General features: G+C 46.8%; 1 protein-coding gene across 1 annotated transcript in view; it reads left to right on the top strand.

Moving 5' to 3' along the window:
* The window catches only part of LOC141105169 (uncharacterized), a 53,528-nt gene extending 42,587 nt beyond the window's left edge, over nt 1–10,941 (top strand). Inside the window, exon 11 of the mRNA XM_073595060.1 lies at nt 7,325–10,941. Coding sequence (XP_073451161.1) covers nt 7,325–8,269 — 945 coding nt within the window. The 3' untranslated portion in view covers nt 8,270–10,941. The remainder of the gene's footprint in view (nt 1–7,324) is intronic.
* Nucleotides 10,942–14,008: the final 3,067 nt, after the last annotated feature.

Raw genomic sequence — 14,008 nt, 5'->3', positions numbered from 1 at the left:
ATAAATTCTAGTAATATGGTCCTGAGAGGCTGTGAGGGGGTAATAGGGTTAAAGACTCCGGGGGGCCTCTGAGATGATGGTGATTCTGAAGGACTGCGAGGGGTTAGTCAGGCTTCAGGGCTCTGAGGGAAGAGGAGGCTGTAGGGCTCAGGGGACTTCCAAGGTATGGAGGGAGGGGCTCTTGATCAATGATGGTCCTCCTACCTGCACTTTTCAAAGCTCCTGCCAGGAAATGAAGGCACCCTTCAGCTTCTTCCCATGTTACTGGTCAAGTAATATGTTCCAGGATATCAAGTAGAATGAAGAAGGGAAGTCCTTCACCCTGGGTACGCACTCGTTGTTAGAGGATCTGTGTGCGCAGACTCATTTAGCAGGCCCGTGTTGTGGGTCTGAGGGAGCTGTCCAATACCTTCCCATGACATAGACTGTGTCAGAGTCGGGTACAGGAGTCCAGAACTCCAGGAACCCACCACCACTCTGTACAAGGTCCTGGATACTACAGTATACTTGGCAACTAAGAGAACAATCCCCTCACCCCTGCTGTTCTCCTCCTACCCACATTGGGCTGCCATTGGAGGGATGAGCACAAAATCCTCCCCCCCACAGCCCTCCACTTCACCAACATCATCCTTGTCAATGACATCACTCCTATCAGTCAGCAGGCTGCCAGAGATTGGAGCCTTGCAGTTGGAGTTCTGCCAATTATCCGGATTAGCCCAGAACCCCGGCCAAAAGTCAGCAAGTTCCCCTTCCTGGACATCATGATGACCCTACATTGACTTCAAGGCACTGCCTCAGAGCAAATCAAGAAGACAGAAGAAGAATCATATTTATCATTCCTTGTCTGCAGATCTAAAACCAATCAAAACCAGCTCAGAAACAAAACAAACCCAACAGAGAAAAGGGAATTTCTGATCTGGTGGGCCAGTAGGGTCCCGGGACCTTGAAAATGTAACAAACACTATCCTATTATTGTGTGACCAATACCATCCAAATAATTCTTACTTTCATTCCCCAAAGTTATCCGTCTACAAGGAGACCTGTATAGATCAAATGATGGCACCGATGAGGATGGAGGAGGACCAGAGTCACATGACTGAGAAGATCCTAAACCTCACCCTGGAGATCATCTACCTGCTGACCGGAGAGGTGAGGAGGATTCTGGGAGGTCACATGACATCACTCTTATCTCTACTAACCACTTGCCCACTGGGCACCTAAACCCCCTTCCTAACCAGACCAATTTTCAGCTTTCAGTGCTGTCACACCTTGAATGACATTTACTTAGTCATGCAACACTGTACCCATATAAAATTTTTGTCCTTTTTTTCACATAAATAGAGCTTTCTTTTGGTGGTATTTAATCACCGCTGGGTTTTTTTTTTTTATTGAAATGAAAAAAGACCAAAATTTGTGTAAAAAAATGAATTTTTCTTTATTTCTGTTATAAAATTTGCAAATTAGTATTTTTTTTTCCTAAACTTTGGCCGAAATTTATGCTGCTACATATCTTTGGTAAAAATATCCAAAATCAGTGTATCTTATTTGGTCTGTGTAAAGGTTTTAGAGTCTACAAGCTATGGTGCCAATCACTGAATGTTGATCATACCTGATGCACTGATGGCCTATCTCATTTCTTGAGACCCTAACAAGTCAGGAAAGTACAAATACCCCCAAAATGACCCCTTTTTGGAAAGTAGACATTTCAAGGTATTTAGTAAGAGGCATGATGAGTTTCTTGAAGTTGTAATTTTTTCCAACAATTCTTTGCAAAATGAAGATTTATTTATTTATTTTTCTCACAAAACTGTCATATTAACAGGTTATTTCTCACACACAGCATATACATAGTTGCAACTACACCCCAAAACACATTCTACTCCTCCTCCCAAGTACGGCGATACCACATGTGTGAGACTTTTACACAGCCTGGCCACATACAGAGGCCCGACATGCAGATAGCACCATCGGGTGTTCTAGGAGCGTAAATTACACATCTCATTTCTCAACCACCTATTACACTTTTGTGAGGCACTGATGTGGTTTGGATGAGAACTGATGTGGAACTGATGAGCACTGATGTGGCACGGATGAGAACTGTTGTGGCATGGATGAGCACTGATGTGACATGGATTTGGCACAGATGAGCACTTATGTGGCATGGATGAGCACTGATGTGGCATGGATGTGGCACAGTTGAGCACTGATGTGGCACGGATGAGCACTGATGTGGCATGGATGTGGCACAGATGAGCACTGATGTGGTAGGGATGTGGCACGGATGAGCACTGATGTGGTATGGATGTGGCACTGATGAGCACTGATGTGCACTTATGTGGCATGGATGAGCACCTATGTGGCACCAATAAGCACTGACGTGTCATGGATGAGCACTGATGTGTCATGGATGAGAACTGATGTGCCACGGATAAGCACTAATGTGGCACGGATGAGCACTGATGTGGCACGGATGGGCACAGATGAGCATTAATGTGGCATGGATGAAGCATGAATGAGCCATGGATAGGTATGAGTGAGCCATAGATGAGAATGAATTGGCATGGATGGGAATTGATGAGCACTGATGTGGCATGGATGAGCCATGAATGAGCCATAGATGAGCATGAATTGGCATGGATAGGCATGGATGAGCAGTGATCAGCTCCGTGGGCACTTCAGATCCAGCCCACAAGCGCTGCTGCACCGGCTTCCGCCTCGCTTCACACTCCTCACGGATCAGTGTGAGGAGAGGGGAGGAGCTTAACCAGACATGACGCCAGTTTGTTGACAAGTGATCGCTCCCTCGATGGACGGAATGATCACGTGGTAAAGAGCCGCTGTCATTGGCACTTTAACCTGCTCCGTGATGCTCCGGGTCCCGAGGCCCTGACGGTCACAGACATTCCCAGGTACACGCCAATTGTACGCCCTCCCAGAATAAGCCAACCATGCAGTTGCCATGGCCCGGTCAGGAAATGGTTAATTAAACACAGACCTGACCAGAGAGGTGAGGAGGATTCTGGGATTCTAACATGATATTCCTATTGGTTCTCCAATACAGAGAATTCCTCTTTTGAAGTCAGGTGATCATATGACCATCACAGTGCCTCCATGTGACTCCCTAAAACCCGAGAGACACAACATGCAGAAGGTTCTAGAAGTCACCAAGAAGATGATGGAGCTGCTGACAGGAGAGGTGAGCGGTGCTGGGAATTCTGGGACATTATCCAGTAACAGACAAGGGATGTGTCTGGATGGTGACTGTATCATTGTGTGTGTCAGGTTCCTATAAGGTGTCAGGATGTCACTGTCTATTTCTCCATGGAGGAGTGGGAGTATTTAGAAGGACACAAGGATCTCTACAAGGACGTCATGATGGAGAATCAGCCGCCCCTCACATCACCAGGTAAGAGGAGACTTTATTGTAAAGGAGAGAGCAGTACGGAAGGTCCACCTAGATCCCCCATCATCTGATAAACACATAGAAACAATGTATTCAGTCAGTGTGTGTGTTTCCTACAGATGGATCCAGTCATGGAAACCCACCAGAGAGATGTCCACATACTCTGTATTCCCGTGATTCCACACAGGAAGATCACACCATCCCTCACCTTCATCAGGTAGATGTGACTGAGCATGAAGACCTAAATAATGATTCCAAGCTCTGACAGGACATTCTTCTATGTAATCTCTTGTTCCGTTTTACACTTATTCTATCGTCTTTGGGGTTTAGGAAGAGAAACTGAAGGACATCAAAGCTGAGGTTAAAGAGGAAGAAGATGAGATGTCGATGAGTGGAGCTCAGCAGTATATGGAAGGGGGAGGTCTTCTGTATTCCCGGGATTCCACACAGGAAGATCACAACATCCCTCTCCATTGCAAGGTTGGTTGAACGGAACATCTGGGACATGGACTTGTGAGATGATGTGTAGATCTTTTCTGTATGTGATGTCACAATATTACATTTTATGTTTCTTTCATTCTCTTGGTTTAGCATGGAGATCCAGTCGATATAGAATTTGAGGTTAGAGCAGAAGAAGAAGAGATGTATGTGAGGGATGATCAGCAGTCTATGGAGGAGGATGGAATAACGGGGACATTTGTAGAGGAGGACACTCCTACAGAGATCAGCACAGGTGGGTCATTAATAGCAAATACATTCACTATATAATTTATATCAGCCCTCAAATTTTCCACTCGCCTACTCGCATTTTGCGAGTGGAAAATGAGGGCTGGCGAGAAGCTTGGCTGCCTGGGAGTGGGGGGGCAAGCACCGCCGGCGGGTGGGGTTGATCGGTTGCCATTCTCCCAGTGATCGCCCCAGTGGAAGAGAGCATGGAGGAAGAGGAGAACCACGGGGTCACCGAGCGGTATAGCATGCTGTTACAGCTTACATTGAAATTGCCTCTGCTCTGCTTGCCGTCACACAAAGCCCAGCCTCCTCCTAACCCCACGCCTGTGATAGACAGAATGCCGGTCCAATGCTGGAATGTGTTCTGTCTATCACAGGTGCGGGGTTAGGAGGAGGCGGGGCTGTGTGTCACGGCGAACAGAGCAGAATCAATTTCATGTAAGCTGTAACAGCGTGCTATTCGCGCTCTCTGATCTCCGGCTCTCCTCTTCCTCCAGTCATGAGCCGGCCCACTCTCTCTCTTCCCCCGCCCTGGTGAGGCTGCAATGTTGGCACAGTGAGTCCGCAATGGGGGCACAGTGAGTCTGCAATGGGGGCACAGTGAGTCTGCAATGTTGGCACGGTGAGGCTGCAATGTTGGCACGGTGAGGCTGCAATGTTGGCACGGTGAGGCTGCATTGTTGGCACGGTGAGGCTGCAATGTTGCGTGCAGTGAGGCTGCAATGTTGGGCACGGTGAGGCTGCAATGTTGGGCACGGTGAAACTGCAATGTTGGGCACGGTGAGGCTGCAATGTTGGGCACTGTGAGGCTGCAATGTTGGGCACGGTGAGGCTGCAATGTTGGGCACGGTGAGGCTGCAATGATGGGCACGGTGAGGCTGCAATGTTGGGCACAGCAAGGCTGCAATGTTGGGCACGGCGAGGCTGCAATGTTGGGCACGGTGAGGCTGCAATGTTGGCATGGTGAGGCTGCAATGTTGGCACGGTGAGGCTGCAATGTTGGGCACGGTGAGGCTGCAATGTTGGGCACGGTGAGGCTGCAATGTTGGGCACGGTGAGGCTGCAATGGGGGCACGGTGAGGCTGCAGTGTTGAGCGCGGTGAGGCTGCAATGATGGGCACGGTGAGGCTGCAATATTGGGCACGGTGAGGCTGCAATGTTGGGCACGGTGAGGCTGCAATGTTGGCATGGTGAGGCTGCAATGTTGGGCACGGTGAGGCTGCAATGTTGGGCACGGTGAGGCTGCAAAGTTGGCATGGTGAGGCTGCAGTGTTGAGAGCGGTGAGGCTGCAATGTTGCACGCAGTGCGGCTGCAATGGGGACACGGTGAGGCTGCAATGATGGGCACAGGTCACACTGCATTGATGGGCACAGGTGAGGCTGTGCTGAGGGGAACTGTAAAGTTGTTGTTAATATTTATTTTTGTAACTTAATTTTGCATAAAACATTTAAGTGTCATTTCACGAGATGATTTATGAGGGCGTGATTTGAGGCAAAATTAGGGGCGGGGCAAGGTACGGGTTGGGCGGGGCAACTGGTGGCGAGTAACCCTTGAGGCCTGGCTAGTAGCTCAGGACTTGAAATTTTGAGCCCTGATTTATATTGTACTTTACATAGTCCTAATGCCTTCACTATATAGTCTATGTTGTACATTACATACTCCTGACCCCTGCAATATACATAATATGTTGTACATTACATACTCCTGACCCCTGCACTATATATAATATGTTGTACATTACATACTCCTGACTTCTGTTCTCTCCCCTCTACACACTACTATATATATATATATACACATAATATGTATTCTCTTTTGTTACACCCATTTTCTACCAGCTGGGCATTTTATATCTGATGATTTGATTGGAGCACAGACTTTTACATGTTAATAATGTGATAACATCGTGACACTTTGGAACCTTAAACAGAAAGTGATGATGGGGGAGGAGTCAATAACCCAATGATGGTGGTCTTCAGGATCAGTCCAGTCTTCACCTTGGTTGTTCTCCCCCCATCCTCACTCTCTGACCTCTGGTGGGGCTCAGCTCCGCTGATATTCATGACCAAATCATGGACTAAATAAGGAAGTGCAGGACTTCTTGGGTCGCGAAGGTGGCAATAAGTGATGGAGGGGGTGGGGACACTCGTCCTATAATCCCCTCATCACTGTCACTTTTATAAAGGACAGTTCTCATTGGTTAACACAAAAAACAATCTGTGCAGTCACCCAAATAACCAAACTGGGTTGCAAGCTCACACCATATAGGTGATTCCACCCCACCTACCTAATGATACAAATGGGATAAGTCAGTGTAGTGCTACCCAAAAATATAGGAAAGAAATGAACTGGTAGGAGATCAGAGGACCCATTTACTAGTTACCTTGAGGGTGGAATTGTATGATCCTCAGAGACAAAGCTGCCTGATGTGAGCGGAGTCCTGGTTTAGGGGAACCAATCTGCTCATGTCTAGTAATAATCTTTGTATTTCTATTTTAGTAGATGGACGGGAGATGAGGAAAACCTCAGAGGATTGTCTCACTTTGTCTCCAGACTGTAAAGTAGAAAATGAGGACATCACACAGTATAGTCCAGGAGAAAACCCGACTACCTCAAATGTCCATCCGGCACCACACAGTGTAGATGGACCATCATATTCCTCTTATCCTGAGGAACCTCAGACTGTGCGGGACGGTGCCGGACCATCGTATTCCTCTTATCCTGAGGAACCTCAGACTGTGCGGGACGGTGCCGGACCATCGTATTTCTCTTATCCTGAGGAACCTCAGACTGTGCGGGACGGTGCCGGACCATTGTATTCCTCTTATCCTGAGGAACCTCAGACTGTGAGGGACGGTGCCGGACCATCGTATTCCTCTTATCCCGAGGAACCTCAGACTGTGCGGGACGGTGCCGGACCATCGTATTCCTCTTATCCTGAGGAACCTCAGACTGTGCGGGACGGTGCCGGACCATCGTATTCCTCTTATCCTGAGGAACCTCAGACTGTGCGGGACGGTGCCGGACCATTGTATTCCTCTTATCCTGAGGAACCTCAGACTGTGAGGGATGGTGCCGGACCATCGTATTCCTCTTATCCTGAGGAACCACTTTCCTGCCCTGAGTGCGGTAAGTGGTTTTCAAACAAGTATACACTTTCCATACATCATAAATCTCACACAGGGGAGAAGCCGTATTCCTGCACTGAGTGCGGGAAATGTTTTTCAAAGAAATGCAATTTTGACAGCCATCAGAGATCGCACACGGGAAAGAAGTCATATTCCTGCCCTGAGTGTGGGAAATGCTTCGGACGTCAATCAACTCTTGCCACACATCAAAGATCTCACACAGGTGAGAAGCCGTATTCTTGTCCTGAGTGCGGGAAATGTTTTTTATATAAATCACATTTTGTTAGACATCAACTTTCTCACACGGGGCAGAAGCCTTTTTGCTGTTCAGAGTGCGGGAAATGTTTTTTGGAGAAGTACACTCTTAAATATCATCAGAGACTGCACACGGGTGAGAAGCTATATTCCTGTTCTGTGTGTGGGAAATGTTTTGTAAAAAAATCCAAACTTGTCACACATCAGAATTCTCACAAGGGGGAGAAGCCGTACTCCTGCCCTGAGTGCGGGAAATGCTTCGGTCTTAAATCAACTCTTGTCACACATCAGAGGTCTCACACAGTTGAGAAGCCGTATTCCTGTCCTGAGTGCGGGAAATGTTTTTTATATAAATCACGTTTTGTCATACATCAACGTTCTCATACGGGGGAGAAGCCTTTTTGCTGTTCTGAGTGCGGGAAATGTTTTTTAGAGAAGTCCACTCTTATTTATCATCAGAGACTGCACACGGGTGAGAAGCTTTATTCCTGTTCTGTGTGCGGGAAATGTTTTGTAAAAAAATCAATACTTGCCACACATCAGAGGTCTCACACGGGGGAGAAGCCATTTATCTGTCCTGAGTGCGGGAAATCTTTTTCAGATAAGTCCAAACTTTACACACATCAGAGATCGCACACGGGGGAGAAGCCATATTCATGCTCTGAGTGCGGGGAATACTTTTCACAGAAGTCCAAGCTTAACAAACATCAGAGATCTCACACGGGGGAGAAGCCATATTCCTGTCCTGAGTGAAGGAATTGTTCCTCACTGAAGTCCTGTCTTCCTGTACATCAGGGGTCCCACACAATCCTCGAGGTGTATTAGTGCCTTGAGTGTGGGAAATGTCTTGTATATATATATGTTGCTGGACATGTGGGGAAGAAGCACACCCTGATATACACCTCAGATATACTCCATGGCTGATCTTCATCATGTAAGAAACAGTTGATAAGGAGATCAGAGATCACCAAAGACATGGATGAAGTGTTGTACCGTGTCGGCCATTGATAGCTGGAGAAAAATAAAAATGGAGTCCTTACCTCTCATTGGCTGAGTACATTTTGGGGTGTAAACCTCCACAGACAATTAGAGGTCTATTTTTTTTAAAAACACCATTGAACAAATGTGAGCAGCATACACCCAGCTGGGACGAATATTGCCCGTATTTTATCTAATACAGTGATTTCCTATGGTTATCACCTAGTGGCCATAATGCGGTATTACCATCGCTCCCGATGAAGGTATTCCAGGAAAATTACAACATCAGGCCAGTAGATGGCGCTGACCATCATATGAAATTACTGTGTTCGTTACATTTCGGACAGAATACGTCACGGCTCGGCAAAGGCTTCTCACACTTATCCAACTATTCTTTTTATGAGGCCGACCCTCTTAGTTTCCTTGTCAGGCACGACTTCATACAAATAACTGAGATATCATACTCATGCACTTATCACTACAGTAGACATCAGAGAACATGAGTTCATTAAACCAACAATATTACACCAACCTAAGATTTATAATGAAAAATTCACCAGGTGAATTACTATGCAGATTTTCTATGAATAGACCCCTAAATGTCAGGAGACATTTATATATAGATGGGAAATATGTTGCAGCTAAATGAATAGACCTCCTAGCAATGTTATTACCAGGTTGCAGCTAGGGGGAGCTCTAATGTTTAGAGTGTGACCACACGAGAGCGATTCCATCTAGCTCACATTAACACATTAAAGGCTGGAAGGCTCTGCAGACCAGGCCTCTATCTCCTCCCCCTGGTTCTGGGGGTCCAAAGAAACTTCTAGAAGCTAGTGGGCGGAGGCAGGGATCTGAGAATTTATGGGAGATTGACCGATCCCCTGGCGGGGGGCCTGCTAGGGTGGTAAGATGGGCCCATGAATATTGAAAAGCATGTTCAGCAGGGGTTGTTGTCAGGTGAAAGATGGAGAGCTGAGCTGAGGATCGTGAGACCTGGGAGGGGACCCCAGGGCTGGGGGGCTCTCCCTCCAAGCAGGAGATGAGGAAGGAAGGAGAGGAAGCTGAAGAGAGACCTTAACCACCCTTCAGTCTCATCCAGGAGACACCTTGTCTAGCATGGGAAGACCTGTACAGCAATCTTACCTCTACCTATCACCCCCAGGGCCAATAAGGGTGAGGGCTGCTAGATGCAACATTTAGCAAAATTTATGGTTACGGTGTCACAGCTAATCTAAATCCCTTGCTCTGGGACACTTTTCAAGGCTGCCCAGTGGGCTGGTATTTTCTGCAACAGTTGGGACTTTGTGAGTTTCACCGCAGGGGACATAGAGCTCCTGAAGAAAAGGAAATTTGCTATTGATCCATTAGAGACTGCCAATATTCCAGAGTAGAGTACAGTCCAGGATCTGCATTTCTTGTTGTGCATAGTGAAGAAGTTTGTCCTCAAATTGTTCTACCAAGTTCAAGTTGGGCATCCCATAATCCTTCATCCCTATGCAGGTTGATTTGCCTCAATAAAACAACATAAACAAGCCCATGGACTGGTTACTGACTCTGTGTGGAAGTTGAAAAATGCATGTTGCCTGGCTGTGCAGGAATAACTCTAAATCCAGCGGCTCTCTAGGCGCAGTGCTACAAATATACACCCCAGTGTACAGAGTGCAATGGTCAGGGGTATATCATATACAGCCCAAGATACAGAGTTCAGTGATCAGGAGTGAGGATGAGCCAAACACCCCCCCGGTTCGGTTCACGGCAGAACATGCGAACTGACAAAAAGTTCTTGCGACCACTGTTAAAGTCTATGGGACCCGAACATGAAAAATAATAAGTGCTAATTTTAAAGGCTAATATGCAAGTTATTGTCATAAAAAGAGTTTGGGGACCCGGGTCCTGCCCCAGGGGACATGTATCAAAGCAAAAAAAAGTTTTAAAAACGGACGTTTTTTCGGGAGCAGTGATTTTAATAATTCTTAAAGTGAAACAATAAAAGTGAAATATTCCTTTAAATATCCTGCCTGTGGGGGGTGACTATAGTATGCCTTTAAAGTGGCGCATTGTTTCTGTGTTTAGAACAGTCCCTGCACAAAATGACATTTCTAAAGGAATAAAGGTCATTTAAAACTGCTTGTGGCTGTATTGTATTGTCGGGTCCCTGCAATATAGATGAAAATCATTGAGAAAAACGGCATGGGTCCTCCCCCCAGCCCATTACCAGGCCCTTTGGGTCTGGTATGGATATTAAGGGGAACCCCACACCCAAATTAAAAAAAAGGCCCTATATACTCTGAACAGCAGTATACAGGCGGTCCCAGAGTTAAAAACAAGATAGGGACTGTAGGTTTGTTTTTAAGTTGAATCTGTTTGTAATTTGGAACAGGTAAATTTTTTAAGTGTAGCTCCAGCCAAAAAAATCTATTTTTAAGCTTTTTGGATAACATAGGGAAGGGTTATCACCCCTGTGACATTTGTTTTGCTGTCTGTGCCCCTGTTCAGAAGATTTCACTTCACTCTCTGTCCCAATGACAAATGGATTTTGAAAATTTTGGGTTATTAGGGAAACAAGGATTGGTGATAAAGCATCAGTGGAGACACCTTTTTCCCATATTAACACTTACAGGAGAGAATTTCCCTTCCTAGGGGTAGATTTCCTCTCACTTCCTGTTGTCTCCCTCCGTTTGTAAGTAGGAGTCATTTGTAAGTCGGATGTTTGAAAATAGAGGACTGCCTGTATATACTATACAGCCAGCGGAAAATTGGGCCTTAGGTGTTGGTGGTACCAGAACACAGTAAGCCCGCACAGGGACTCCTCTTGTTTTTCCTTACACCAATGAACTTTGCTGTTTTTGCATCACTTATCTGAGATCATTGATTTAATATATGTGTATTTATTACATATATTGTTCTTTTCACAATTTATCATATAGCGCAGTTTTTTTTTGCTTTTTATTGTCTGTTGTGAATATTTCACGGTTGAACTGCTGCATTTTTTGAGGTTTCTTATGATAGCGCAGTAATTTCTTTGTTTATTTTGTCAGCCCTCACAGTTACTCTTGGTGGGCGCTAGAACGGGCCCTGCTGTTAAATATTAGATCAAAAATTGTAATTACACACCCCTGTAAAACAGGGGCAGAAAAATTAGGCCTTAGGCAGTGGTGATGGTGCCACAACACTGTAACCCCTGACAGATTCTCTTGTTGAGTGCAGGAACGAGCCCAGCTGTGAAATATTAGAGCAAAAATTGTAATTACATTCCCCTGTTAACCAGGGGTAGAAAAATTGGGCCTTAGGCGGTGGTGGCACAACACTGTAAAGCCTCACAGATACTCTTGTTGAGCACAGGAATGGGCCCTGCTGTAAAATATTAGATCAAAAATTGTAATTACTTGCCCCTGTTAAACAGGGGCAGAAAAATTGGGCCTTAGGCATTGGTGGTGCCCTGAACCAAAAATATTCTTAGAAGCTATCATCATAAAGATTGAGGAGGAATAGGATAGTCACTCAGCATAGGCAGTCTTCAAGGGATCCCACATCCATAGAAAAATCAATCAGTTACATCAGCATCAGGTGCTTGGTAGCTGGTGATCCAAGACTGATTCATTTTTATGAATGTAAGCCGATCAACAGAGTCTGTGGATAGGTGCACTCTGTGATCGGTTACAAAGCCTCCAGCAGCACTGAATGTGCGTTCAGAAAGAACGCTTTATGCAGGACAGGCCAGTAGCTCAATTGCATATTGAGCAAGCTCTGGCCAGTGGTCCATCCTCAAGACCCAGTAACCCAGTGGATGTTCTGTTGAAAAGGGTCTCCAAGTCTGATCTTGCCCCTAGATATTCCTGCACCATTTAATTCAGACGTTGGCAATGGTTGCTGGAACTGATCAGATCTTGGCGCTGAGGACTGAAGAATTGTCTGAAGGCATCGGTCAGCAGGCCACCTTCTCCACTGCTCTTTCTGTGACTGAACGAAGCCTCAGCAACACGTTGTCCAGCACCAGGAAATTGTAACCTCCCAGGCTCTGGAAATGCATTGCACAAACCTTTCTGCAAGGCCTCCCGAAGATGTTTCATCCTCTGCTCCCTCTGCGAAGGCTCGATAAGTTCTGCAACCTTACCCTTGTAACGTCGATCAAGAAGGGTTGCCAGCCAGTAATGATCCCTCTCCTTGATACCACGAATCCTAGGGTCCTTTCGCAGGCTTTGCAGGATCAGGGAGGCCATGTAGCGTAAGTTTGCAGAGGCATTCGATCCTGAGTCCTCTGGGTCACTAAGAATCACATGATCCACAACCACCTCCTCCCAGCTATGTAGAACTCCATGGGTTTCTGGGGACTGAAAACGATCCCTTGAAGACTGCTGCTGATGCTGAGTGTTATCCTCCACCTCCATGCTGACACAATCCTCCTCCTCCTCTTCTTCTTCCTGTGTGATCGTCGGGCCTGCAGGAATACTAACAAGTGCCCTCTCCATTATTCCACGAAGAGTGTGCTCCAACAGGAAGACATAAGGGACAGTATCACTGATGCATGCACTGTCACTGTTCACCATCCTCATGGCGTCCTCAGATGGTGACAGGACAGTGCATCCATCCTTGATCAGTAGCCACTAGCGTGGCGAAAAAAAGTCAAGCTCCCCTGACCCTGTCCTGGTGCCATACTCACACAGGTACTCATTGATGGCCCTCTGCTGCGTGTGCAGTCACTGCAGCATTCCCAACATTGAGTTCCACCTGGTGGACATGTCACAAATGAGGCGGTTCTTTGGTAGATGCATTCCCTTTGAAGGTCAGCCAGCCGAGCACTGGCATTATATGACCGGTGGAAATGACCACAGACTTTCCTGGCCTGCCTCAGGAGATCCTGTAAGCCCAGGTACCTGCTCAAGAACCGCTGCACCACCAAATTCAGGACGTGAGCCAAACAGGGAACATGGGTCAAGTGTCCCTGTCGGAGGGCGGAGAGGAGGTAGGTGCCATTGTCGCATACAACCATTCCTGGCTGAAGCTGGCGTGGCGTCAACCACCTCTAAGCCTGCCCCTGCAGAGCTGACAGAATCTCTGCCCCAGTGTGGCATGGCATCTTTTTGCCTGAGTACTTGCGGAGCCCCTTGAACACCTACGGTGCACCACTGGTTCAGAGGACAAATCTGCAGAGGAAGAGGCCATAGAGGAAGAAGAAGAGAAGGGGTGGAGGAGAGAGCTGTGGCAGAATCACCACTAGCATTTTGGAGTCTTGGTGGCGGAACAAGCTCCAACAATACTGAACTCTGTCCTGCATTCTTCCCAGCTGGCAGCAGAGTTACCCAGTGCGCCGTGAAAAAAAGGTAATGTCCCTGTCCATGCCTGCTGGACCATGAGTCAGCGGTTATATTCACCTTACTGTTGACCACCCTGTCCAACGAGGTCTAGACATTGCCTTCTACATGCTGGTAGAGAGCCGGAATGGCCTTCCGTGAAAAGAAATGGCGTTTGGGAACCACTGAGGTACCACACATTCCACAAATTCACGAAAAGGGG

The sequence above is a fragment of the Aquarana catesbeiana genome, linkage group LG08 (genome assembly GCF_042186555.1).
Source record: "Aquarana catesbeiana isolate 2022-GZ linkage group LG08, ASM4218655v1, whole genome shotgun sequence".
NCBI classification, from domain to species: domain Eukaryota; kingdom Metazoa; phylum Chordata; class Amphibia; order Anura; family Ranidae; genus Aquarana; species Aquarana catesbeiana.
This window is presented reverse-complemented; position numbering and strand designations above follow the sequence as displayed.